This window comes from Nomascus leucogenys, chromosome 4 (genome assembly GCF_006542625.1).
Source record: "Nomascus leucogenys isolate Asia chromosome 4, Asia_NLE_v1, whole genome shotgun sequence".
Classification (NCBI taxonomy): Eukaryota; Metazoa; Chordata; class Mammalia; order Primates; family Hylobatidae; genus Nomascus; species Nomascus leucogenys.
In genome coordinates, this window is record NC_044384.1 from 94282341 (window position 1) to 94308311 (window position 25971).

General features: G+C 37.7%; 1 protein-coding gene across 1 annotated transcript in view; it reads left to right on the forward strand.

Annotated features, from left to right (window-relative positions):
• Positions 1-25971, forward strand: part of DNAH12 (dynein axonemal heavy chain 12) — a 246885-nt gene that overhangs the window by 126534 nt on the left and 94380 nt on the right. The window contains exons 37-44 of the mRNA XM_030810168.1: positions 1501-1652; positions 5073-5211; positions 7058-7224; positions 12750-13005; positions 14214-14513; positions 15023-15201; positions 16659-16851; positions 24907-25068. Coding sequence (XP_030666028.1) covers positions 1501-1652; positions 5073-5211; positions 7058-7224; positions 12750-13005; positions 14214-14513; positions 15023-15201; positions 16659-16851; positions 24907-25068 — 1548 coding nt within the window. The remainder of the gene's footprint in view (positions 1-1500; positions 1653-5072; positions 5212-7057; positions 7225-12749; positions 13006-14213; positions 14514-15022; positions 15202-16658; positions 16852-24906; positions 25069-25971) is intronic.

Here is a 25971-nt window from a genome sequence, read left to right on the forward strand (position 1 = left end):
ACGCTTGTAATCCCAGCACTTTGGGAGGCCGAGGCGGGCGGATCATGAGGTCAGGAGATCGAGACCATGGTGAAACCCCGTCTCTACTAAAAATACAAAAAATTAGCCGGGTGTGGTGGTGGGCGCCTGTAGTCCCAGCTACTCGGAGAGGCTGAGGCAGGAGAATGGCGTGAACCCGGGAGGCAGAGCTTGCAGTGAGCCGAGATCGGGCCACTGCACTCCAGCCTGGGCAACAGAGCGAGACTCCGTCTCAAAAAAAAAAAAAAAAAATAAAATAAAAGCTAAAACTTAAAAATATATATATAAATATGAATTACTAAAGAAATATTCACCCAAACTTAGAGTTACCACAATTCAAACGTGTAACATATACATGTACAATTTGCTGGAAAATAGGAAAAGATTGTGAGATTCCAGCCACAGCTCTGGAATAGGGTCCTAGGGGGCTATTTTGGCAGGTATTAAAACTTTTTTTGCTTAATAGTGGAAGGGCTGGGGGTCTCCAGGGAGGGGTCAAAACAACCTGGAGAAGAAGATAATGGTTGGGGGTGGAGTGAAGATTGGGAGGCACTCAAGGGTATCAGGACAGCAGTTACTTAGCCAATGATTCAGGAGAATTTCAGTACCATAACAATTAATACAGCTATGCTGATATATATCCTGGTTGTTTCAGCCTGGATCAAAATGCCAAAGAGAATAATGTTAGAGAAACAAATATAGTGGTTTTATGTGATATTTTATTTTTAGTTAGATTATTGCCGATTTATTTTAAAATATAAAAAAGTAAAGCCAAGCCGGGCGCGGTGGCTCATGCTTGTAATTCCAGCACTTTGGGAGGCTGAGGCGGGCGGATCACGAGGTCAGGAAATCGAGACCATCTGGCTAACATGGTGAAATCCCGTGGTGGTGGGCGCCTGTAGTCCCAGGTACTCGGGGAGGCTGAGGCAGGAGAATGGCGTGAACCTGGGAGGCGGAGCTTGCAGTGAGCCGAGATTGCGCCACTGCACTCCAGCCTGGGTGACAGAGCAAGACTCCGTCTCAAAAAAAAAAAAAAAAAAAAAGTAAAGCCAAAATCCAGGAAATTGTGACTTGAAGTACATTAGAGTGGCTTTCAAATAAATACTTGATGTATGCAAAAGGACATCTTGAAGGCATTTGGGGATTATTGGAGTGTTAAGACATAAAGGCAAAAGTACCTGAAATGTTAGATATGTTGAATATGTGATAACAAAAGTTACATTATGTTTTTCAGGTTATTAAAAAGGAAAATTGAAAAAATATGTATTTTTTAAATTGGTGTTTTCGTGAATGCTCATTTTATTAATCTGCTTATGACTTAAAATATGCTATATGTGTTCTCTCATATGAATGTAATATTTTATTAAAAGGGAGAAGACTAAAGTTTTTAAAAGCTAATATAATAGTATAAGTGTTGAAAAGAGCCTTTCAGATACAGCAAGTACATGGTTTTAATATTTTAAAACTTATATTTTCTTGCAGTTGAAAAACAAAGGTCGCTGGGTCCATTGGAATGAATTAATTAAAAATACTAATTTAGGAGATAAACAAATCAAGATTCAAGATATCATAGTCCCTACGATGGACACAATTAGATATACGTTTCTAATGGATTTGAGTATTACCTATGCAAAGTAAGGAACTCTGCTATAAACAAGTATTTTGAATGTAAAAGTACCATTTTAATAGGATTATGGCAATTTTTGAAGTATTTGAGATCATCCTTTTTCAGATAACTGAAATCCTGGGGGACTTGTTGGCATGTTGGAAGTGACATCTGTTGCTATTGGCAAACCTGGAATGCACATTTCCCATTGCCCACTCCAAAGCCCTTGCCATCATACTTTGCTGCCTCATAAGTCGCCTTACATTTTTGAAAGTCTTCTGCTGTGTTACTGTTAAAAAGGAACGCAGTCTACTTAAAGATTGAGCGTACTCCTGAGACATCAAAGTAACCATGATCCACATTCTCCTATTACATTTAGCATTTTTCACCTATGTCCTATGCCAGTTCTGGATTCCATAACTTAAGATGAATATGAAAAACTCAGAAGAGTCCATCAAAAGTAAAGACACATGAAACTGATCAAAAGCCTAGATGTGTACTGTTTGCATATCCATACCAACTTTCTTAATAACATTTAATAGTTATTTTTCTTTTAAAACACTAGGTATAATTTAAACTAGGCAAGTTTATATAATCATAAATTTAAACTAGGCAAGTTTATATAATCATAAATGTCTTTTTTTATATAATCATAAATGTCATTTTTTTATAAAGAACCTGTTTCTGAATGCATTCTGTGACCAATTTTATCTCGTTTAAAAAAAAAAAAACAGGAAAAATAGCTTATGAGGGAAAATTAGTTTACCCGTATTTTGTGTCCATACTTGCATTTTTGCATTTAGAAGCTAAGCAAGGAAGACAGTTGCCAATTCTGTGACATTTCTAGTATAGCAGTTCTTTTTTTTTTTTTTTTGAGACAGGGTCTCACTCTGTCACCCAGGCTGGAATACAGTGGTGCAATCACGGCTCACTGCAGTCTTGACTTCCCAGGCTCTAGCAATCCTCCCACCTCAGCCTCTCAAGTAGCTGGGACTACAAGCACGCACCACTATGCCTGGCTTTTTTTTTTTTTTTTTTTTTTTTTTTTTTTTTGGAAGAGACAGGTTGCCCAGACTCATCTTGAACACCTGAGCTCAAGCAATCCCCCTGCCTCAGCCTCTCAAAGTGCTAGGATTACACCGTGCCTGGCAATACAGTTCTTTTGTGCCAAGAACCATTTGTCAGAATAATACTTTTAAATAAATAAGTACAAATAGAATTATAAAGTAAACCATATATATATTTATTTATTTGTTTATTTATTTGAGACAGTCGCTTGTGCTCTGTCTCCCAGGCTGGAATGCAGTGGCATGATCTCTGCTCACTGCAACCTCTGCCTCCTGGGTTCAAGCACTTCTCCTACCTCAGCCTCCCGAGTAGCTGAGATTACAGGCACTATTCATACAATTGCTACATTTTAGAGGATAGCAAAAAGTAAAGGTATAATCTTTTTGTCGTTCAAGTTCACAGATTCTCTGAATTCTATGAATGTTTTTAGTTGGCTCATGGACCCCAAGTTAAGAACAGAAATTTATTAATACTATTTTAATAAATAGATTTTAATAGAGCTAGTGTTACTCAGACTGGAACATGTAGATGAATTCTCAGGGGTCACTCTGGTTCTGAAAGAACTTTAATTTTGTGTTCATATTTCAGTAACAATTTTCAAAATTAATACTAGCATAGTTTGGCTCACTTAGATGACCCCTTAGGACTGAATATGGCTATTATTCAGTTTCAGTGCTGGCCTTTGTGTTTGTCTTTTTAAAAATTTTTTTTTTAGAAGGAATTTCGCTCTTCTTGCCTAGGCTGGAGTGCAATGGCACAATCTCAGCTCACCACAACCTCTGCCTCCTGGGTTCAAGCGATTCTCCTGCCTTAGCTTCCCAAATAGCTGGGATTACAGGCATTCGCCACCATGCCCGGTTAATTTTCTATTTTTTAATAGAGATGGGGTTTCTCCATGTTGGTCAGGCTAGTCTCGAACTCCCGACCTCAGGTAATCCGCCTGCCTCGGCTTCCCAAGTGCTGGGATTACAGGCGTGAGCCACCGCGCCCGGCCTGTGTTGTCTTTATGTATTGTGTAGTAACAAGTTATCATTCAAAATGATAGTATTTTATTTTTAATGCAGCATTTCTCAAACTGGGATTCTCCAAAGTTTTGTGAACATAAACTCATATGATTACTTTTCCTCTTAAAATTAGTTATGATCACTTAAGAATGGGAAACCTTGCTTGAATTCCCCGTTCACTGAATGGGGAATTCTTTAGAGTTTGCTTTTAGACAAATATTTTCAGTTAGTAATTGAATTGATTTAAAAATGCTATTAACAGTATACATACACATAACTGTTAGCTTTAGAATTCACTGTCATTCCATCTGTCACAAAACCTTTGGCTATTGAGATCACTGGGAAACAGCCTACAGCTGTCTTATTGTCATCCCCTTGTTATTCACATACTGCCCCCATGTCTGTACCCTAAAAGTACAAATACAGCTCTTTTCTGAGGAGACAGACTTTGACTTTCTGCTCTGAAAAGTTAAGCATATTACTTGTTTCATAAGTGTTTTGTATATAGCGACATTACATCTATTCAAATAATAGTTTATTACTATTAAAGTATCTGCAAGGCCAGGCCCAGTGGCTCCTGTCTGTAATCCCAGTGCTTTGGGAGGCTGGGACGAGAGGATCACTTGAGGCCAAGAGTTTGAGACCAGCATGGGCAACATAGCCAGGCCCTGTCTCTTTAAAACATTAAAAGTAAAAAAATTAGCCTGGTGTGGTGGCATGCCACCTGTAGTCCTAGCTACTTGGGAAGCTGAGGCAGGAGGATCACTTGAGCCCAGAAGTTCAAGGCTGCAGTGAGCTATGATTGTGCCACTTCATTCCAGACTGGGTGACAGAGTGAGACCTTATCTCAAAAAATAAAAATAGATCAGGCATGGTGCCTCATGCCTGTAATCCCAGCACTTTGGGAGGCCGAGGCAGGTGGATTACTTGAGGTCAGGAGTTCGAGACCAGCCTGGCCAACACAGTGAAACCCGTCTCTGCTAAAAATACAAAAATTAGCCGGGTGTGGTGGTGCATGCCTGTAGTCCCAGCTACTTGGGAGGCTGAGGCAGGGGGATTGCTTGAACCTAGGAGGTGGAGGTTGCAGTGAGCCAGGATCACCCTACTGCCCTCCAGCCTGGGGAACTAAGTGACACTCTGTCTCAAAAAAAAAGAATAAAAAATAAAAAGACACAAAATAAAGTCTCTGCAATGTTATGCAAAAATATATGCCAATCATTACTTTTATCTGTCTTTCATGAAATAACTATAGGTAAAAGTATAAGTTTTTAAGGAAGATGATTTGATTCTTATGTAAGCTTTTAACTACCACCTCCTTTGGTAGAAATGTATTCTTTTTTTCCATTTTGAATAATATATTCATTGTTTTCATTAAGGCCACTCCTTTTTGTGGGTCCAACGGGTACAGGAAAATCTGTGTATGTGAAGGATAAGCTAATGAATCACTTGGAAAAGGACCAATACTTTCCTTTTTATATTAACTTATCTGCACGGACCAGTGCCAATCAGGTTCAGGTTAGTTTAAAGACAGAAATGTGGGTCTATCATTAATTTTTTTGTCTTATTTGCTCAGTGTTTAAAATTGTACATTAAATAAGCAACTGTGTAAATCTATGAATTTAAAACTTTCAAATGTTTGGGGAGTTACAAGTTTTTGGAATTAATGATGTAAGTTTCAGAGAACATTTTTACGTTAATAGTGGGTTATTGAGCTTTATCACCTGTTTTTTTGTTTTTTTAAGCCTGAGAAGAAGCAACAATTGATTTCTTAACTGGTGAAGGGAGTATAAAAGACACACACTCACACACACACAAACACACACATAGGGTGGGGCAGGGGTGGGGAGACCTAGGGAGAAATGAGAGAACTTTGAATTGTTCTCTCAAGACCCTCCTAGATGGTCATTAGGGGCATTTGCTGCTCCCTGGACCTTTCAAACCATGGGCCTGTGACAGGAACCACATGAGTGCATCCTACCCTTTGCCCTCAAATGTGTCAAGGTGAAACTACTTCATGAAACTGTTTCTATTTGCCGTTTTTATCATCCATTCCCAAATTTATGCCTATCCATTCTCTCCTGGCCTCATTTCTGTTGTGTTAAGTCTATATACTTCACTGAACTTCAAAATCTTACAAATTTAGAACTCCTTTACTGTGGAGCTTTTTTTTTTTTTTTTTTTTTTTTTTTTTTTTTTTTTTTTTTTTTTTTTGGAGACGGAGTCTCGCTCTGTCGTCCAGGCTGGAGTGCAGTGGCGCGATCTCGGCTCACTGCAAGCTCCGCCTCCCGGGTTCACGCCATTCTCCTGCCTCAGCCTCTCCGAGTAGCTGGGACTACAGGCGCCCGCCACCACGCCCGGCTAATTTTTTGTATTTTTAGTAGAGACGGGGTTTCACCGTGGTCTCGATCTCCTGACCTCGTGATCCGCCCGCCTCGGCCTCCCAAAGTGCTGGGATTACAAGCGTGAGCCACCGCGCCCGGCCTACTGTGGAGCTTTATTTGAATGAAAATAATTTTGGTTTATTTTTCCAATGGACAAGTGAGTTCCCAAAGTATTAGAACTATAAGAAAGCATCCACATTTATTTTAGCTATAAAAAGCTGCCAAATGTAAAGATTAATGCATTTAAATATTAAGTAAGTTAAAATTAACAGATACATTGTTGAGTACAGATGGACACAAAGAAGGGAACAACAGGAATCGGGGCCTACTTGAGAGTGGAGCGGGGGAGGAGGGTGAGGATTGAAAAACTGCCTATTGGGTACTATGCTTATTACCTGAGTGATGAAATAATCTGTACACCAAACCCTCACAACACACAATTACCCATATAACCTGCATGTGTACTCCCTGAATCTAAAATAAAAGTTGGAAAGAAAAATTATTCAGTGAAGAAAAAAATTAAAATATGTTGGTTATCCAGTGAGGAAAATATTGTAGAAATTTTGGTGACATTTGTAGAAATGTTGTAGAAACATGCATATACTATACAAAGATAATACATAAATATATGTGTGTAACAATTGTGAGTGCACAGGATTTCAACAAATGTTCGAATGATGTTTATTGTGAAATTTAGTATCACCCTAAATATGAATAAATAAAAACAAACACACACATAATGCTGCTTGGTATGATTTCCCTACAGAAACTTAAACTTTTTTTTTTCTGGTGTTAAATATGGTATTTTATGTTAAGTTAATCATTGATAAATTAAGCAAATAGCAATTGTTACTGGTAAAAATCCCATGGATTCTGGCAAAATGGGTTGTTTTACTTGTTGATACTGATTTAACATAAGTATGTTAATAAATTCCGAATTCAATTATAGGTAAATATACCACTCTTCGTTTATATTTTAGAACATTATCATGGCTAAATTGGATAAAAGACGCAAAGGAGTCTTTGGACCACCTATGGGAAAGAAGTGTATAATTTTTATAGATGATATGAATATGCCTGCATTGGAGAAGTATGGAGCTCAACCACCTATTGAATTATTACGACAATTTTTTGACTGTGGACATTGGTAACTATTTAATTAAATAAGTTATGCCAAAGTTATACCTCAGTTTTTATTTTAGGTTTTTAAAGTAAAATAATACATTTTTCAAGATATTTAGGGAAAAGAATGGTTGCTCAGATTTTCCTATACATGAAGGCTCTCTAATATCTTTTGAAAAGACTATTTTAAATTAAGAGGAAGGTACAGAGATTTCCTGTATATTCCTTGCCCCCACACATGCATAGCCTCCTCAATCTCAACATCCCCACCAAATTGGCACATTTGTTACAGTTGATAAGCCTACATTGGTATATCATAGTCACGCAAAGTCCATAGTTTACTTTAGGGTTTGCTTTATGTGTTCTACATGCTATGGGTTTGGAGAAATGTATATGATGTGTATCCATCATTATAATATCATATGGAGTATTTTCACTGCTGTAAAGATCCTCTGTGTTCTCTTTTCATTCCTCCCCCAACTTCAGCCCCTTTGTAAGAGATCCATTAATCTCTTACTCTCTCTATAGTATAGCCATTTTCAGAATGTCATATAGTTGGAATAACACAGTATATAGCCTTTTCAGTTTAGCTTCTTTCATTTAGTAATATGCATTTTAGTTTCATTCATATCTTCTCATGGCTTGATAGCTCATTTCTTTTTAGCACTGAGTAACATTCAGTTGTCTGGTTAACCACAATTAACTAATCCATTAACCTACTGAAGGACATCTTGGTTGCTTCCAAGTTTTCAACAATTATGAATAAAGTTGCTATAAACATTTGTGCATAGGTTTTACATGGATATAAGTTGTCAACTTCTTTGAGTAAATACCAAGGAACATAGTTGCTGAACAATATGATAAGAATACATGCAGTTTTGTAAGAAACCACCAAACTATCTTCCAAAATAACCATACCATTTTGCATTCCCATCAGGAATGAATGAGAGTTAGTGTTTTAGTGTTGCTCCACGTCTTCTCTGGCATTTGGTATTGTCAGTGTTCTAGATTTTGGCCATTCTAATGAGTGTGTGGTGGTATTTCATTGTTTTAATTTGCATTTCCCTGATGACATATGGTAAGAAGCATCTTTTAATATGTTTATTTGCCCTCTGTGTATCTTACTTGGTGAGGTGTCTGTCAGGGTCTTTGGCCATTTTTAAATTGGGTTGTTTGCTTTCTTATCATTTAGTTTTAAGAGTTCTTTGTATATTTTGGATAATAGTCCTTTATCAGATGTGTCATTTGCAATTATTTTCTCCAAGTCAGGCCTGTCTTCTCATTCTCTTGACATTGTCTTTGGCAGGGCAGAAGTTGTTAATTTTAATGAAGTCCAGTTTCTCAACCAATCCATTGGTGTTGTGTCTGAAAAAGTCATTGTCATACCCAAGTTCAACTAGGTTTACTCCTTTGCTATCTCCTAGGAATTTTATAGTATTGCATTTAATATTTAGGCCTGTGATCCATTTTTAGTTAATTGTTGTGAAGGGTGTAAAATTGTGTATAGGTCAGTTTTTTGCATGTGTATGTCCAGTTGTTTAACAATATTTGTCTTTCGCTGAAAGACAGGGGTCTTGCTATGTTGTCAAGGCTGTTCTCAAAATTCTAGCTTCAAGCAATCCAACTGCCTCAGCCTCCTAGGTAGCTGGGATTATAGGTATGAGCCACTGTGCCCAGAAACATTCCTTGAAAAGACTATCTTTGCTCCATAATATTGTCTTTTCTCCTTTGTCAAAGATCAGTTGACTATATTTATTGGGTCTATTTCTGGGCTCTCTATTCTGTTCCATTGACCTATTTTGTCTGTTCTGCTGGTACCACATTGTCTTGACTACTGTAGTTCTATAGTAAGCCTTAAAGTTGGGTAGTGTCAGTCCTCTGACTTCGTTCTTCTCTTTCAATAGTGTTGACTAATCTGGGCCTTTGGCCTCTCCATATCAACTTTAGAATCAGTTTCTCAATATCCAAAAAATAACTTGCTGTGATTTAGATTGGGATTGCATTGAATCTACAAGTCAAGTTTGGAAAGACTGTCATCTTCATAATATTGTTTTCCTATCCGTGAACATGGAATACCTCTCTTTATTTAGTACTTCAATTTAGTTCATCAGAGTTTTACAGTTTTCCTCATATAGATCTTCTATGTATTTTGTTAGATATATCCCTAAGTGTTTCATTGGGGGTAGGTGCTAATATAAATGGTGTTGTACTTTTCTTTTCTTTTCTTTTTATTTTTTTTTTGAGACAGTGTCTCGCTCTGTCACCCGGGCTGGAGTGCAGTGGCATGATCTTGGCTCACTACAACCTCTGCCTCTGGGTTCAAGAGAGTCTCCTGCCTCAGCCTCCCAAGTAGCTGGGATTACAGGCATGTGCCACCATGCCCAACTAATTTTTGTATTTTTAGTAGAGACAGGTTTTCACCATGTTGGCTAGGCTGGTCTCGAACTCCTGACCTCAAGTGATCCACCTTCCTCGGCCTCCCAAAATGCTGGGATTACAGGCGTGAGCCACTGTGCCTGGCCCAGGTGTTGTACTTTTAATTTCAAATTCCACTTGTTTATTGCTGGTATATAAAAAGGTGATTGACTTTTACATGGTAACTGTTTACAAGCTTGCTATAATTGCTTATTGGTTCCAGGAGTTTTTTGTAGTTCTTTCAGATTTTCTTTATAGATCACCATGTTATCTGCAAATGAGGACAGTTTCATTTTTTTCTTCCCAGTCTGTGTACCTTTTTTTTTTTGTCTTATCGCTAGCCCTCAGTATGATGTTGAAAAGAAGTCGTGAGAGGGGACATTCTTATCTTGTTCCTGATCTTAGTGGGAAAGCTTGGAGAGTCTCACCATTAGGTATGATGTTAGCTCTAGGGTTTTTATAGATATTCCTTACCAAGTTGAGGAAGTTATCTTTATTCCTAGTTTACTGAGAGGTTTTTGGCTTTTTTTTTTTTGCCTTTATTTGAGACAAAATCTTGCTCTGTCGCTCAGGCTGGAGTGTAGTGGCGTGATCTTGGCTCACTGCAACCTCCGCCTCCCAGGTTCAAGTGATTCTTATGCCCTAGCTTCCCAAGTAGGTGGGATTACAGGTACACACCACCACACCCAGCTAATTTTCGTATTTTTAGTAGAGACAGTTTTGCCATGTTGGCCAGGCTGGTCTTGAACTCCTGACCTCAAGTGATCCAACGCCTTGGCCTCCTAAAGGGCTGGGACTACAGGTATGAGCCACCACGCCTGGCCTGGAGGATTATTAATTGGCCTAACTTCCATATTGTTGTATCTCAAGGAATAGGAAGGTCTGAGAAGAGGGAGAGAGATGGGGAACAGCCAGTCAGTGGAACAGTCAGAACACACACAGTATTTATCAGTTAAGGTTTTCTTTTTATGTAGGTCAATTCATGATGCTCCAAAACAATTACAATAGTAACATCAAAGATCACAGATCACCATACCAGATATAAAAATAATGGAAAAGTTTGAAATATTGCAAGAATTACCAAAATGTGACACAGAGACCAGAAGTAAGCAAATGCTGTTGGAAAAATGGTGCCTATAGACCTGCTCAACACAGGTTTCTAAAAACCTTTTTCAGATTATAAAAAAACACAGTATCAGGCCGGGCGCGGTGGCTCACACTTGTAATCCCAGCACTTTGGGAGGCCGAGGCGGGCGGATCACGAGGTCAGGAGATCGAGACCACAGTGAAACCCCGTCTCTACTAAAAATACAAAAAAAATTAGCTGGGCGTGGTGGCGGGCGCCTGTAGTCCCAGCTACTCGGAGAGGCTGAGGCAGGAGAATGGCGTGAACCCGGGAGGCGGAGCTTGCAGTGAGCCGAGATTGCGCCACTGCACTCCAGCCTGGGTGACAGAGCGAGACTCCGTCTCAAAAAAAAAAACAAAAAAACACAGTATCTTCAATGCTTAATGAAATGAAGTAAAATAAAATGGGGTATGCCTGCACTTTTCAACTATTAGTTTCAATTATTGAAAATAATTTACAGGTTACATCCTTCAAAGTACCATTCCCCCAAGTCAAGAATTTGTGGGTAGTGTCCAACCTAAGTAACCATAATTAACACCCTATTTTTCTACCATGTTTTTAACTGTATATTTTCTGTAGCTGCTTGGAACTACCTACCATATCTTTGAGATGGCTTGTATTTGACAGCAATCTGGTAGATAACCCTTCCATTCTCCCCACACCAATTTATGGCGATATGGTTGGTTTCTCACATGCAAGATATAGCACCTTTTAATTAGGATTAATAATTCTTCCTTTCCTCCTCTTAAATGTACTTTTCTATTCCTCAGTATGCCATGATTTTTATCTCAAGACAAGGGTAGACAAATTTCAAAGCTAAGTCATATTTTACAGATGCATTTTTGTTATTACTATAGGCCCTAGGAATTCTGTTTCAGGAGATAACCATTGTTGAGGTAATCACTGCGATTATCTCAGAAGATAGTCACTCTCCTGAGTTAGTGATTATCAGGAGACAATCACTATTCCTCAGTGACTTTTTTCTACATAAGTCTATTTTTATGTTTAAAAATAGGCTCATAGTACATGTAATGTTTTGTAAACTATTTTACACTTATATATTTATCTCAAATAGCCATATCAATGCATATTTGTCTACTCATTCATTTTATTGGCTTTAATATTATGTGGATGTCACCGTAATTTACTTAGCTGGTCTTCTGTTGATTATTGGGGTTGTTACCAAAAACCATATTTTCATATTTTCTAGCATGCTTTTAGCCTAAGGACTGGCTAGATAGACTCCTCCCCCAGCCTCTGTATGTGTATGTCTGTATGTCTGTGTGTGTGCAATAGCTTCAGCATTAAAGACTTGATGGCTTATTGACAATAGCAACCTTTTACTCTGAGTGGTTCCAACTAAATTCTCATTTCATACTTCTTTCTGATTAAAACTACTTTGAAATTTCATTTTTCCCTAATGAGTCCCTTTCTGTAACAAAATGTATAGATCCTATTTAGACATCCTTATCCACTCTGAAGATACAGTTTGAGATGAGAAAAAGAAAATCAGGACGTTGCTATAACCAGTTTGAGTATATAACTTAGTGTTCAAACTGTGACATTTCTGGAGTAAAAGGGGAGTGTTATTAATAATTACTTAAGTACAACAAGCACAAGCCAGAATTGTCCTGGGTAAAATGAGATATATGGTCACCTTATTTATAAACAGCTACAAATAGGATTGATCACTCATCCATGCTTCTAGATTTGGAATAAGAAAGGAGAAATGGAGAGTCAAACTGTAAGGAAGAGTAGGAGGAAATAGAGGGAAAAGTAAGAGGAAGGGTCATTCCAGATACCCAAAATCTGGGTAACAGAATCAGTCACTGAGGGGAGAAACCAAATTCTGCTTTAAGAAAAAATTTCTCTCCTACTCAAAGTGTTATCTGAAGTTATTCCTTTTAGAGAAGCTAAAATCTGATTAAATTTCTTGGGAGATGTATATTTCATCCCATCTTACTGTCTTTATAACAGATAATCTAAATTTTTTGTGTGCGCTTTCTAAGGTACGACCTTAAGGACACAAGTAAAATCACGCTGGTGGACATAGAGCTGATTGCTGCAATGGGCCCTCCAGGTGGTGGAAGAAATCCAGTTACTCCTCGTTGTATTCGACATTTCAGCATCTGCAGTATTAATTCTTTTAGTGATGAAACTATGGTCCGAATCTTCTCATCTATTGTAGCATTCTACCTTAGAACTCGTGAATTTCCTCCAGAGTACTTTGTAATTGGGAACCAGATAGTCAATGGGACTATGGAGGTCAGTCAGTAATGCAGTGTAAATGTTTTAGTAGTACGTATTTCCCTCATTTGGCCCTTATTTTATTTTTTTAATGTTGTTCCCCACTTAGCTGTCTGCTTTGGTCTTTGGTGTCAGAGAAACTTTAGGAGACCAGAGAATAGGAAGATCACAGGATTTGAAATGAGGGAGGTGGAGGCTGCAGTGAGCCAAAACCTCACCACTGTGCTCCAGCCTGGTGACAGAACGAGACTCCATCTCAAAAAAAAAAAAAGGTTTTTGGTTTTCCTTTTTTGACTATATTATAAAAGGCTTAATTCACCTTCCTTTAAGAGAACATTCAATTTCATTTGGTGAATTCAGTACATAGTAAAAATATACTTCATTTCCTTATAGCCAATTTAGATATAAGGAAGAAGGGGGGGTGAGGGAATAAGAGATAGAAGGGAAGAGAGAGAACAAATTGACTTGTTTTGAAGTTGACTGTAGTAACAAGAAAATTATTTCATCTTCCTCTTCATTTGGAATGATTCAGCATGAGTTATCTGATTTCCCTTTCTCTGAAAGATTTTGTTTTTCACTATTTAACCTCCGATTATTCACCTTTAAATGGCATAACCATAACAACTGGGAAATAAAAGTAGAGACAGGTTTCTACTTGGATGGGCTTGGATGGAATCGGATATTAAGTTCCCTCAACTTTATAATGCCTGGTTGAGTGCAATAAGCCAAAATAAACATATATGCCATGCTAGGCTTAGTACTATGCAATTTTCCAAGCCAGTATAATCTTTCTTTTTTTCTTTCTTTTTTTTTTTTTTTTTTTTGAGACAGTCTCACTTTGTTGCCCAGGCTGGAGTGCAATGGCATGATCTCGGCTCTCTGCAATGTCTGCCTCCACCTCCCGGGTTCAAGCCATTCTCCTGCCTCAGCCTCCTGAGTAGCTGGGATTATGGGCATGCGCCATGACACCTGGCTAATTTTTGTATTTTTAGTAGAGACAGGGTTTTGCCACGTTGGCCAGGCTTGTCTCGAACTCCTGACCTCAGGTGATCTGCCCACCTCAGCCTCCAAAAGTGCTGTGATTACAGATGTGAGCCACTGTGCCCAGCCAAAGCCCATATAATCTGATAGAGTAAATAAAATATTTTGTATAACATTCCATTGGTTACATGACTTTGCTGATTATAAGCATTTTATTTTTGCTTTGTTGCTTTTCTCATATTCAGATATATAAACAATCCGTGGAAAATCTTTTACCCACTCCCACAAAATCCCATTATACTTTCAACTTGCGTGATTTTTCACGTGTCATCCGGGGCTGTTTACTCGTTGAAAGAGACGCCATGGCGAGCAAACACACTATGATCCGTCTGTTTGTGCATGAGGTTCTCCGAGTGTTTTACGATCGCCTCATTAGTGATGATGATCGAAGATGGCTATTCCAGTTAACTAAAACTGTTATAAAGGACCATTTTAAAGAATCATTTGACAGTATCTTTTCACATTTGAGGAAACAAAATACACCAGTGAGTATGGTGATTAAGAACGTATTGAGTTAAAGCAGTACAATATATGAATAGTTATAATTTATATTTTTAAAAATCATTTCTTAATGAACATATTCTTTTAGCATTCCTTGTAAATAGGTGTTTGTTTTGAGAAGATTTAACTTCATAAGAAAGTATGCAACATAGAAGTTATTTAAAGAATAACACCTTATGTGATAGGGAATAAATGATATAACAGATATAAAGTGCTTAACATGATGACCATCACTTAGTAACTACTCAACAAATGGGAGTCACCCAGAATGACTTCTCTAGCCTAACAACAACAAAACATATAAATCTTACTTTTCTTTTTATATCCTAAGGATATAATTTCAGGTATTAATTTTATAAGTGCATTATTTACTACCCTAATGTTTAAAAAATTAATTACTTTATAACATGGATGAAACAAAAATTTTGTACATTTTCTTAAATTTGTTTTTAAATGTTTTAAGTTTTATAATTTGTTGATTTCCTTTCTATAGGTAACTGAAGAAGACTTAAGAAATCTCATGTTTGGTGATTATATGAATCCTGACCTTGAAGGAGATGATAGAGTTTATATTGAAATTCCAAATATTCATCATTTTAGTGATGTTGTGGACCAGTGCTTAGATGAGTATAATCAAACACACAAAACAAGAATGAATCTTGTCATTTTTAGGTACCTGTATATGGTGTTGATGCTTGAAATTGCTATCTGTAAAATGTTATTATGAAATGTTTAAAATGTACCAAAAGGTGTAAAGAAAAATACAGTGAATGACTTTGTACCCATTATCCAACATAAGACATAAAATATTAGTAATTTATTTGAAGTTCCCTGTTATAGCCACCATCTCTCACTGCATCCTGTGTCATACGAGTAGCAGTGAAAAGAAACTTGTGTTTCTTTTTCTCTTTTTTTTGAGACTGAGTCTTGCTCTGTTGCCCAGGTTGGAGTGCAATGGCATGATCTCAGCTCACTGCAACCTCCGCCTCCCGGGTTCAAGCCATTCTCCTGCCTCAGCCTCCCAGGTAGCTGGGACTACAGGCATGCGCCAGCATGCCCGGCTAATTTTTTTGTATTTTTAGTAGAGATGGGGTTTCACCATGCTGGCCAGGGTGGTCTCGAATTCCTGACCTCAAGTGATCTACCCGCCTTGGCCTCCCAAAGTGCCGGGATTACAGATGTGAGCCACCACGCCCGGCCGAAACTTGTGTTTCTTAGAATTTTACTATACATGTGTGTATTCCTAAGTATGTATGTAGTCTTATTTTGCATATTTTAAAATTGCATATAATGGTATAATACTGGATATAATCTTCTGCTAGTTGGTTTATTCCATATTGTGAGAGTCACAGAAAAATGAATATTTATCACTATATTGCATTCTATTATATAATTGTACCACAAGGCAGTCATTCTTCTGAGACAAATTTTAGGTGACTTCTAGTTTTTGCTATTACAAAAAAGGCTTTGAAAATTCACATTCGTGTCTCCTTGGGTACATGTGTGAGAATTTCTCTAGGCTATTTTCCTGTAAGTGGAATTATCATGTCATAGTATATAAGCATCTTCAACTTTACTAAATTTTGCCCAAACATCTTTTAAAATGATTATTATCTTTGAGAGCTTCCATTGTTCTTCACCTTTGCTGATGCTTAGGATTGACAGGTATTGTAGTTTTTCTTGTCTAAGGAGAGTGAAATCGTATCTCATTATCATTTTAATTTTAATTAACCTAATTACCAGTGAAGCTAAGTGCCTTTTCTGAATTTGTTATTTTATAGGTAATGATCTTTTCTCATATAGAAATCTTAAGAGACTGAAGAAACATATTTAATAAAAGTGATAATATACTGCCAGTATTAGCAGTTAATGTTTCATTTTATTTGTATAACTTGTATATCAAATTTCCTGAATTTGAACTTTTAATTAGTTTTCCCCTACATCAAATGATCCAGTTGTAACTGCTTTTGAAAAATCACACTTTTTGATAGTAAACTCTTTAAAATTGGAATAGTAACATATGGGACAGCAAAGTCACATTCTTCTAGGAAAGTAAAACAACAGTTACATGTAAATGTACATTTACATTTATATTGTAATGCATTAATAAAATTTTTCTTTTGTGATAGGTATGTTTTGGAACATTTATCAAGAATATGTCGAGTTCTAAAGCAGTCTGGTGGAAATGCTTTGCTTGTCGGTCTTGGAGGAAGTGGTCGTCAGTCTTTAACTCGTCTGGCTACATCCATGGCAAAAATGCATATTTTCCAACCAGAAATTTCTAAGAGCTATGGTATGAATGAATGGAGAGAGGATATGAAGGTAAAATTATGAAGAAGCCTAGTATCTAAAATGAAAACAGTACATTCTTTTGCTTGTAAAGAGAGAACCAGCCTGTGTAGCTGTATACTGAACTCCAGTGATGATGATCATGATAATACTGTCCATAGAGCATCTACTGTGTGTGCTGAGTTCTGTCCTGAGTGCTTTACCTGGCTTTTACTGCTTTTATCTACATGATCTCATTCTATAGGTACAGCAATGCAATGCAGCAGGTGGGTTGTCTCTGTGTTTCACCGAAGCTGAGTGACATGTGACACACAACAGAGCAAGGCTTTCTAACTCAAGTCTTATCCACTACACTATTACCATGGCTGCTGCTTTAAAAGAAAATTGATGTATAATATTTGTACATATTTATGAGGTACATTGATATTTTGATACATGCATAAAATGAATAACTATGGAGTCAGCACATTTAGGATATCTATCATGTAGAACATCGATCTTTTTGTGTTGGGAACATTGCAAACCTTCTATCTTGAAATATGCAATACATTGTTCAATATAGTTGCGCTATTGTACTATTGAACACTGGAACTTCTTCTAACTGCATGTTCGTACCCATTGACCTGCTTCTCTTTATCCTCCCCTGTCTGCCTCTCCTTTCTAGCTTCTGATAACTGTCTTTCTACTCTCTACCTCCATGAGGTCAACTTTTTTGGCTCCTACATGTAAGTGAGAACATGTGATGTTTATCTTTCTGTACCTGGCTTATGCCACTGACTATATATTTATTCCAGTTCAGAGAGGACTTATTTCAGATAAATAAATGGTTTCTAGCAGATTTAAACATGAACCTGATGATGATGATGATGGCATTAATGTTGTCTTAGTAGTAATCTTAATAGTTTCTTTAGAGCTTTGTTGTTGTCCCAGTAACCAACAGGATAGTGGAGTGCATACTTCTTCTTCTTCTTTTTTTTTTTTTTTTTTTTGAGATGGAGTCTCGCTCTGTCACCCAGGCTGGAGTGCAGTGGTGCAACCTCAGCTCACTGCAACCTTCACCTCCCAGGTTCAAGCAATTCTCCCGTCTCAGCCTCCCAAGTACCTGGGATTACAGGTGCACGCTGCCATGCCCGGATAATTTTTTTTTTTTTTTTTTTTTTTGTATTTTAGTAGAGATGGGTTTCACCATGTTGCCCAGGCTGGTCTCGAATTCCTGAGCTCAGGCAATCCACGTGCCTCAACCTCCCAAAGTGCTAGGATTACAGATGTCAGCCACCGCGTCTGGCCTCTTCTTTTTAAATGTATGTGTTTACAACTACAAACTTCCCTCTTAGCACTACTTTTGCTGCATCCCTCAAGTTTTGGTTTGTTTGTTTTTGTTTTCATTTTCTCAAGATATTTTCTAATTTCCCTTGTGATTTCTTCTTTGACTTACTGGTTGTTTAACAATTAAATTAACAGTTTAATTTTCATATATTGTGAATTTTTAAATTTTTCCTTCTGGTATTGATTTCTAGTTTTGTTCCATTGTGATCAGGAAAGATACTTTCTATGATTTCAATCTTTTAAAATTTGTTAAGCCTTGTTTTGTGGCCTAATGTGGTCTATCCTAGAGAATGTTTCATGTGCACTTGAGAATAATATATGTTTTGCTGTTGCTGGATGGAGTGTTTGGTAAATATCTGTTAGATCCAGTCAGTCTACAATGTTCAAGTCCTCTATTTCCTTATTGATCTTCTGTCAGGTGTTCTATCCATTATTGAACGTGGGGTATTCAAGTCTCTTACTATGATGGTAGTCCCCCCTTACTTGTGGCTTTTCTTATTGCAGTTATAGTTACCCACAGTCAACTGTGGTCCAAAAATAGATAAGTACAGTACAATAAGATATTTTGAGAGTGAAAAGGACCACATTCACATAACTTTTATTACAGTATATTATTATAATTGTTCTCTTTATTATTTGTTGTTAATGTCTTGCTGTTAATTTATAAATTAAACTAATCATAGGTATGTATGAAAAAATAGCATATGTAGGATTCAGTACTATCTGTTGTTTCAGGCATCCACTGGGGGTCTTGGAATGTATCCTCTGTGGATAAGGGGGACTACTGTATTGTGTTGCCGTACAATTCTTCTTTCAATTCTGTCAAAGTTTGCTTCATATATTTAGGATATCTGTGGTTTGGTGCATAAATATTTATACAGTTGACCCTTAAACAACACCAACCCCCAACACAGATGAAAATTCACATATAATTTTTTTTTGAGATAGAGTCTCGCTCTGCCCCAGGCTGGAGTGCAGTGGCACGATATCAGCTCACTGCAACCTCCACCTCCCGAGATCAAGCGATTCTCATGCCTCAGCCTCCTGAGTAGCTGGGATTGCAGGTGCACACCACTACGCTTAGGTAATTTTTGTATTTTTTGTAGAGATGGGGTTTCGCCATTTGGCCAGTCTGGTCTTGAACCCCTGAGCTCAAGCAGTCCTCCTGCCTTGGCCTCCCAGAGTGCTGGGAATACAGGCTTGAGCCACTGTGCTTAGCCCACGTATAACTTTTGACTCCCCCAAAACATAACTGCTAGTAGCCTAGTGTTGACCAGAAGCCTTACTGATAACATAAACATTTGATTAACATGTATTTTGTATGTTATATGTATTAAACTGTATTCTTATAATAAAGTAAGCCAGATAAAAGAAAATGTTACTTTAAAAATCCTAAGGAGGAAACATCTATTGACTATTCATTAAGTGGAAGTGGATCATCACAAAGGTCTTCATTCTCACGATCTTCATGTTGGGTAGGCTAAGGATGAAGAGGAAGAAGGGGAGTGGGTTGGTCTTGTTATCTCAGGGGTGGCAGAAGCAGAGGAAAATCTACATATAAGTGGACTCACATAGTTCAAACCTGTGTTGTTCAATGGTCAACTGTAATTGTTATATCTTCCTGGTAAATTGACCCTTTTATCATTATGTAATATCCTTTCTTGTGGTTGTTTTTGACTTGAAGTCTATTTTTGTCTGATATTAGTGTAGCTATCCCTGCTCTCTTTTAGTTACCATTTGGTTGGTATATTTTTTTCCATTCTTTAGCCTACATATTTCCTTGGATCTAAAATGAATCTCTTGTAGGCAGCATATTAATGGATCTTTTTTAAATCCATTTAGCCACTCTATGTCTTTTGATTGAGGAATTTAATCCATTAAATTAATGTAATTACTGATAGGGAAGGATTTATTATTGCCATTTTGATATTTGTTTTCTGTGTGTCTTGTAGCTTCTTTTTTTCCTCATTTCTTCTTTTATTGCCACCTTTTATGTTGTGACGATTTTTATTTGTAGGGGTATTCTTTATTCCCTTCTCATTTCCTTTTGTTTATATTCTACATTTTCTTTGTAGTTACCATTATTATTACATAAAACAACCTAAAGTTATAGCAAATTATTTTAAACTGCTAACAACCTAACTTCAGTTGCATACAAAAATGTTACTCCTTTATAGCTCCACCCCTCCCCCATTTTTTGTTCTGGATGTCACAAATTGTATCTTTATATATTATGTACTAATTAACATACATTTATAAGGCATGTTTTTGTTTTTTAGAATTAAAAGTAGATTTATGCACCAAAATTACAATAATACAGGATTCTCTATTTGTCCACATGTTTTCTTTGACTGGAGAACTTTATACTTTTGTATGGCTTCATGTTACATTCTCGGTTCTTTTATTTCAACTTGAAGGACACCCTTTAGCATATCTTGTCGGGCAGATATAATAGTAAGGACTCCCTCAGTGTTTGTTCATCTTGAAAGGTTTTAATTTCACCTTCATTTTTGTAGGGCAGCTCTACCAGATAAATTGTCCTTGGTTGACAGGTTTTTATCTTTCTGCAATTAGAATATGTCACCTTACTTCCTTCTGGTCTGTAAAATTTCTGCTGAGAAATTCACTGCTAATCTTAAGGTAGTTCCCTTGTAGATGACAAGTTGCTTTTCTCTGGCTGCTTTCAGGATTTTCTCTTTGTATCTGACTTTTGACAATTTGATTATATTGTTTCTTAATGTGGATTTCTTTGTCTTCATCCTAGTTGGAATTCATTGATATTCTATAAAATGGAATTTTTATATCCACTTCTTTCCTCAGATTTGAGAAATTTTCAGCCATTATTTCTTGAAAAAGCTCTCTGTCCTCTCTTCCTCTCTTTCTTATTCTGGGATTTCCATAATGCATATATTGGTCCACCTGATGGTGTACCATAAATCCCTTAGGCTTGCTCCACCTTCCTTTATTGTTTTTGTTTTGTTTTTGTTCCATTAACCCAGTGATTTCCAATGACTTGTTTTCAAGTTGGTTGACTCTTGATTCTGCCCTATCAAGTCGAATGTTGAACCCTTCTAGATAATTTTTTAGTTCAGTTTTATGTTTCGGGTCCAGAATTTCTATTCATATTTTATAGTTTATATATCTTTGTTAATTCTCATTTTGTTCATGCATTGTTTTCCTGATTTAGCTCTGGGTTCCTTTCAGCTCATTGAGCATCTTTAAGGTAGTTATTTTAAATGTTTTGCTAGTCAGTTCATAGATCTGCATTTCCTTATGGTTGGTTTGTGGAGCTTTATTTTGTTTCTTGGATTGGGCCACATTTCCTTAGTTCTTTGCATCCCCTGTGATCATTTTGAGAGCTGACCATTTGAAATACAGCCACCCCTCCCAATCATTATGACTAGGCTCATGCAGGGAAGATCTTCACCAATCAACCTAGCTAGAGGTTCTGGGACCTTTCAGACATTTTCTGGGGATGTGTCTTCTTTGAGGTTGTATGTGTGCTTTTATTGTTGCATGTATGAGTGCTTTTGACTGTCTTAATTTCCTGTTTCTTCTCGGGAGCTTTCAGTTGCTGATTCCGTTGTATTCCTCTGCCCTTGATCTCTTGCTCTCCCTGGTGCCTGCCTGTAGAACTGCAGCTTCTGCTCTAACCCACCAGGGAACTCACCTATGTTTCAGTGGCCTCCAACCTGGTGTCCAAAATTGGCCATTGTTCCTGTTAGCACCTGAAGGCAGGTGAAACAGGCCCCACACAAGCCAATATTCTGGGCTCAAGTTGAACTACATTTCTTCTGTCCTGAGGAAGGAGCCATGATTTGGATGGTATTCTCTAGATCTCCCCACACTATGCCCAGTTGGGGGAGGGGCTAGAGTGAGAAAAATATGAGGTACTGTCTTACCCTTTTGGGAACAGTCCCTTCTCTTGTTCATGCTCTTTTCTGGGTGCTGCAGCCACTTAACTAGTTTCTAAAGTTCTCACAAAGGTAATTGTGTTCTGTATATTGCTAATACATGTCTTCAGGGGAGAACAAGGGTCTAGAGCTTCCTAGCCCATTATCTTGCTGATGGTCACTTTCTAGATTTTTCATTTGTAAAATTTGGATAATACCACCTATTTCAAAGATTATCGTGGTTAAATTATATAATGTATGTAAGGATTTTCATAATATTCCTGACATATAATTAGTATCTATTTTTTTTTGAGATGGAGTCTCACTATGTCACCCAGGCTGGAGTGCAGTGGCACGATCTCCACTCACTGCAACCTCCACCTGCTGAGTTCAAGTGATTCTACTGCCTCAACCTCCCTAGTAGCTGGAATTATAGGTGCCTGTCACCATCACTGGCTAATTTTTTTTTCCTGTATTTTTACTAGAGATGGGATTTCACCATGTTGGCCAGGTTGGTCTTGGATCACCTGAGGTCAGAGGTCTGAGACCAGCCTGGCCAACATGAAGGAACTCTGTCTCCACTAAAAATACAAAAATTAGTCGAGTGTGGTAGAATAGACCTGTAATCACAGCTACTCAGGAGCCCGAGTCAGGAGAATCACTTGTAGTGGAATGCACCTGTAATCTCAGATACTTGGGAGGCTGAGGCAGGAGAATTGCTAGAACCTGGGAGGCAGAAGTTGCAGTGAGCCAAGATCATGCCACTGTACTCCAGCCCAGTCAACAGAGCAAGACTCTGTCTCAAAAAAACAAAAAAAACTTACAATAATGCTCGTGACAATAAGTTAAATATGTTTGTTTATACTGTACTGTAAATTTTATTTTAAATTAAATTTTTTTTTTTTTTTTTTTTTTTTCTTGAGACGGAGTCTCGCTCTGTTGCCCAGGCTGGAGTGCAGTGGCGCAATCTTGGCTCACTGCAAGCTCTGCCTCCCGGGTTCAAGCGATTCTTCTGCCTCAGGCTCCCAAGTAGCTGGGATTACAGGCATGCGCCACCATGCCCAGGTTATTTTGTATTTTTCATAGAGATAGGGTTTCTCCATGTTGGTCAGGCTGGTCTCGAACTCCCAGCCTCAGGTGATCCGCCTCCTCAGCCTCCCAAACTGCTGGGATTACAGGCCTGAGCCACTGTGCCCAGCCTAAATTAAAATTTTTTAATTTTTTATTTAAAATAAGACAGAGTGAGGTGTCTCACTCTGTCACCCCAGCTGGAATACAGTGGCATGATCATAGCTCACTGCAGCCTCAACCTCCCAGGCTCAAGCAATCCTCCCACCTCACCCTCCCTAGTAGCTGCCTGTGGGACTACAGACATATGTACCACCATGCCTGGCTAACATTTTTTTTTTTTTTTTTTAAGAGATGGGCTCTCATTATGTTGTCCAGGCTGCTCTCAAACTCCTGGGCTCAAGTAATCCTCCTACCTCACCCTCTCAAAGTGCTCAGATTATAGGGGTGAGCCACTGTACCCAGCCTAAGATATATTTTGATATAATATTAATAATTATAAACCTGACATGATTTGATACAATACTATTTTAAAAACTAGACTCTCTAGTTTTGATGACAGAAAATTATTTCTAAGAACAAAGCAGCCTTCATATTGGAAGATGGCTTTAATGAGAAAAGGACATAGTTGCGTACAATATAAAAATCCACCATTTATTTTATGGAGTGAAAATATTCGTTAATATTTAATGATTTAAAATACATAGTTTTACAATATAGAAGGTTATTTTTGAAAATAACTTACAGAAGTTGTAATGCTATTTTCACTGTGAACTGCAGCCAGTTTGTGTGCTGACAAATGTTTAACAACCAGCTTTCCAGGACTGGGGGTGAGAGGGAGCCTCTGATGGTAGATTTTCCAATTTCCATGATGTAAAAACTCCCACCATGGCTGATTTGAAGCTCCCAACGTGCTGTCACTGAGAATAGAACTGAAAAGAGATATGCATAGAACACCATGACATGGTATTTTGCTGTATTGATACAATAACCTGAAAAACTTTCCAGAGCATAGATAATAGTAACATAATAAAATAGAAGATGATGAGATTTACGTATTTACCTCCCTTTTAAATATAATTATATTTTTATATAATTGTAAGTTTATATAGTTCAATTTTTAAATCCTGGCTATGTTTTACAAACTTCTGACAAGTTCTTGAAATTTTAACAGTCTGTTCTAACAAGCCTATACAAGTCAACTTCAGCGCACTACCTAATATAAGAGCCCATATCTTATATTAGGAATTTGGGTTGCAGTTGACCCCTGCATAAAAACCCCAGCCTGTCTACACTGAAGCGTCTACAGGTAGATAGGCTTTTGACGTAGCCGAATTTGGTGTCTCAAATTATTTCCTTAGTAATTACTCTTTCTATCTCCTGACACAACTCTCCTCCATTTGGCTTCCTTCTCCAGCAGGCTCATTCCATGAGGCAAACAGTTAGCTCCAAGTAATTTAGGTTACTGGCCTTTATATATTCCATCTGAGAACAGCCAGGATTCTTTCTGTTTCAAGTCCATCTCAGTCCCTGAAGTAAGACTATGATTGGGCCCTGCTTAAATCATATGCCTTCCTCTGAATCAGTGATTACGTCTGGGGTTTGGGGAAACTCTGACCAGTTTGGATTTCCCAGCCAGGGGGCGGAGGCAGTGGAGGCCCCAACTGACAGCCCCAGTAGAAGTGGGGAGAGGTACTGCCCTAAAAATCAAAGTGTTGTTATCAAAAGAAAGGGAAAGTGAGGGAAATAAAACCAACAGATGTCTACCATATTCTGCTTACAAGTACATTTTTATTTTAAGGGTCTGTTAAGGAATGTGGGCATGAGGGGCCAGAAGACCGTCTTTCTCATCACAGACACTCAGATTAAAGAGGAAGCTTTTCTAGAGGATATCGACAGTGTGCTCAATACAGGAGAAGTGCCTAACATTTTTGCAGCAGATGAGAAACAAGAAGTGATGGAGGTAAATGCTTTTGGGGAAGTGCTGCTCCTAGCACAAAAACTTTATTTCTTGAAACCGTTTCTCTGCTCTTCAGGATAAATATAGTTTGTACATATGACTTTGGGGGTAATTAAAAATTTAAAGTATATTAGTTTAATACATCATTGTTTGGTGAATTTTAAATTGCTTCTACCATAGTTATGAGCCATAATTTTTATAACTCCTATCTTCATAATAATGGCAGTTTGTTTCACCTGTTTAATGTATTTAGCATGTTTTATGAGTGATTAAATATTTTTAAATCATCTCTTAAGGTTACATTGATGTAAGAAAACATGATTTTAATGCTACTTTATTAGTCTGTGGTTTACACTGGTTAGTAAATTTTTTTAAAGTTTTTTTTTTCTTTTTTTTTTTTTTTTTTATTATACTTTAGGGTTTTAGGGTACATGTGCACAATGTGCAGGTTTGTTACATATGTATCCATGTGCCATGTTGATTTCCTGCACCCATTAACTCGTCATTTAGCATTAGGTGTATCTCCTAATGCTGTCCCTCCCCGCTCCCCCCACCCCACAACAGTCCCCGGAGTGTGATGTTCCCCTTCCTGTGTCCATGAGTTCTCATTGTTCAATTCCCACCTATGAGAGAGAACATGCGGTGTTTGGTTTTTTGTCCTTGCGATAGTTTACTGAGAATGATGTTTTCCAGTTTCATCCATGTCCCTACAAAGGACACGAACTCATCATTTTTTATGGCTGCATAGTATTCCATGGTGTATATGTGCCACATTTTCTTAATCCAGTCTATCGTTGTTGGACATTTGGGTTGGTTCCAACTCTTTGCTATTGTGAATAGTGCCGCAATAAACATACGTGTGCATGTGTCTTTATAGCAGCATGATTTATAGTCCTTTGGGTATAT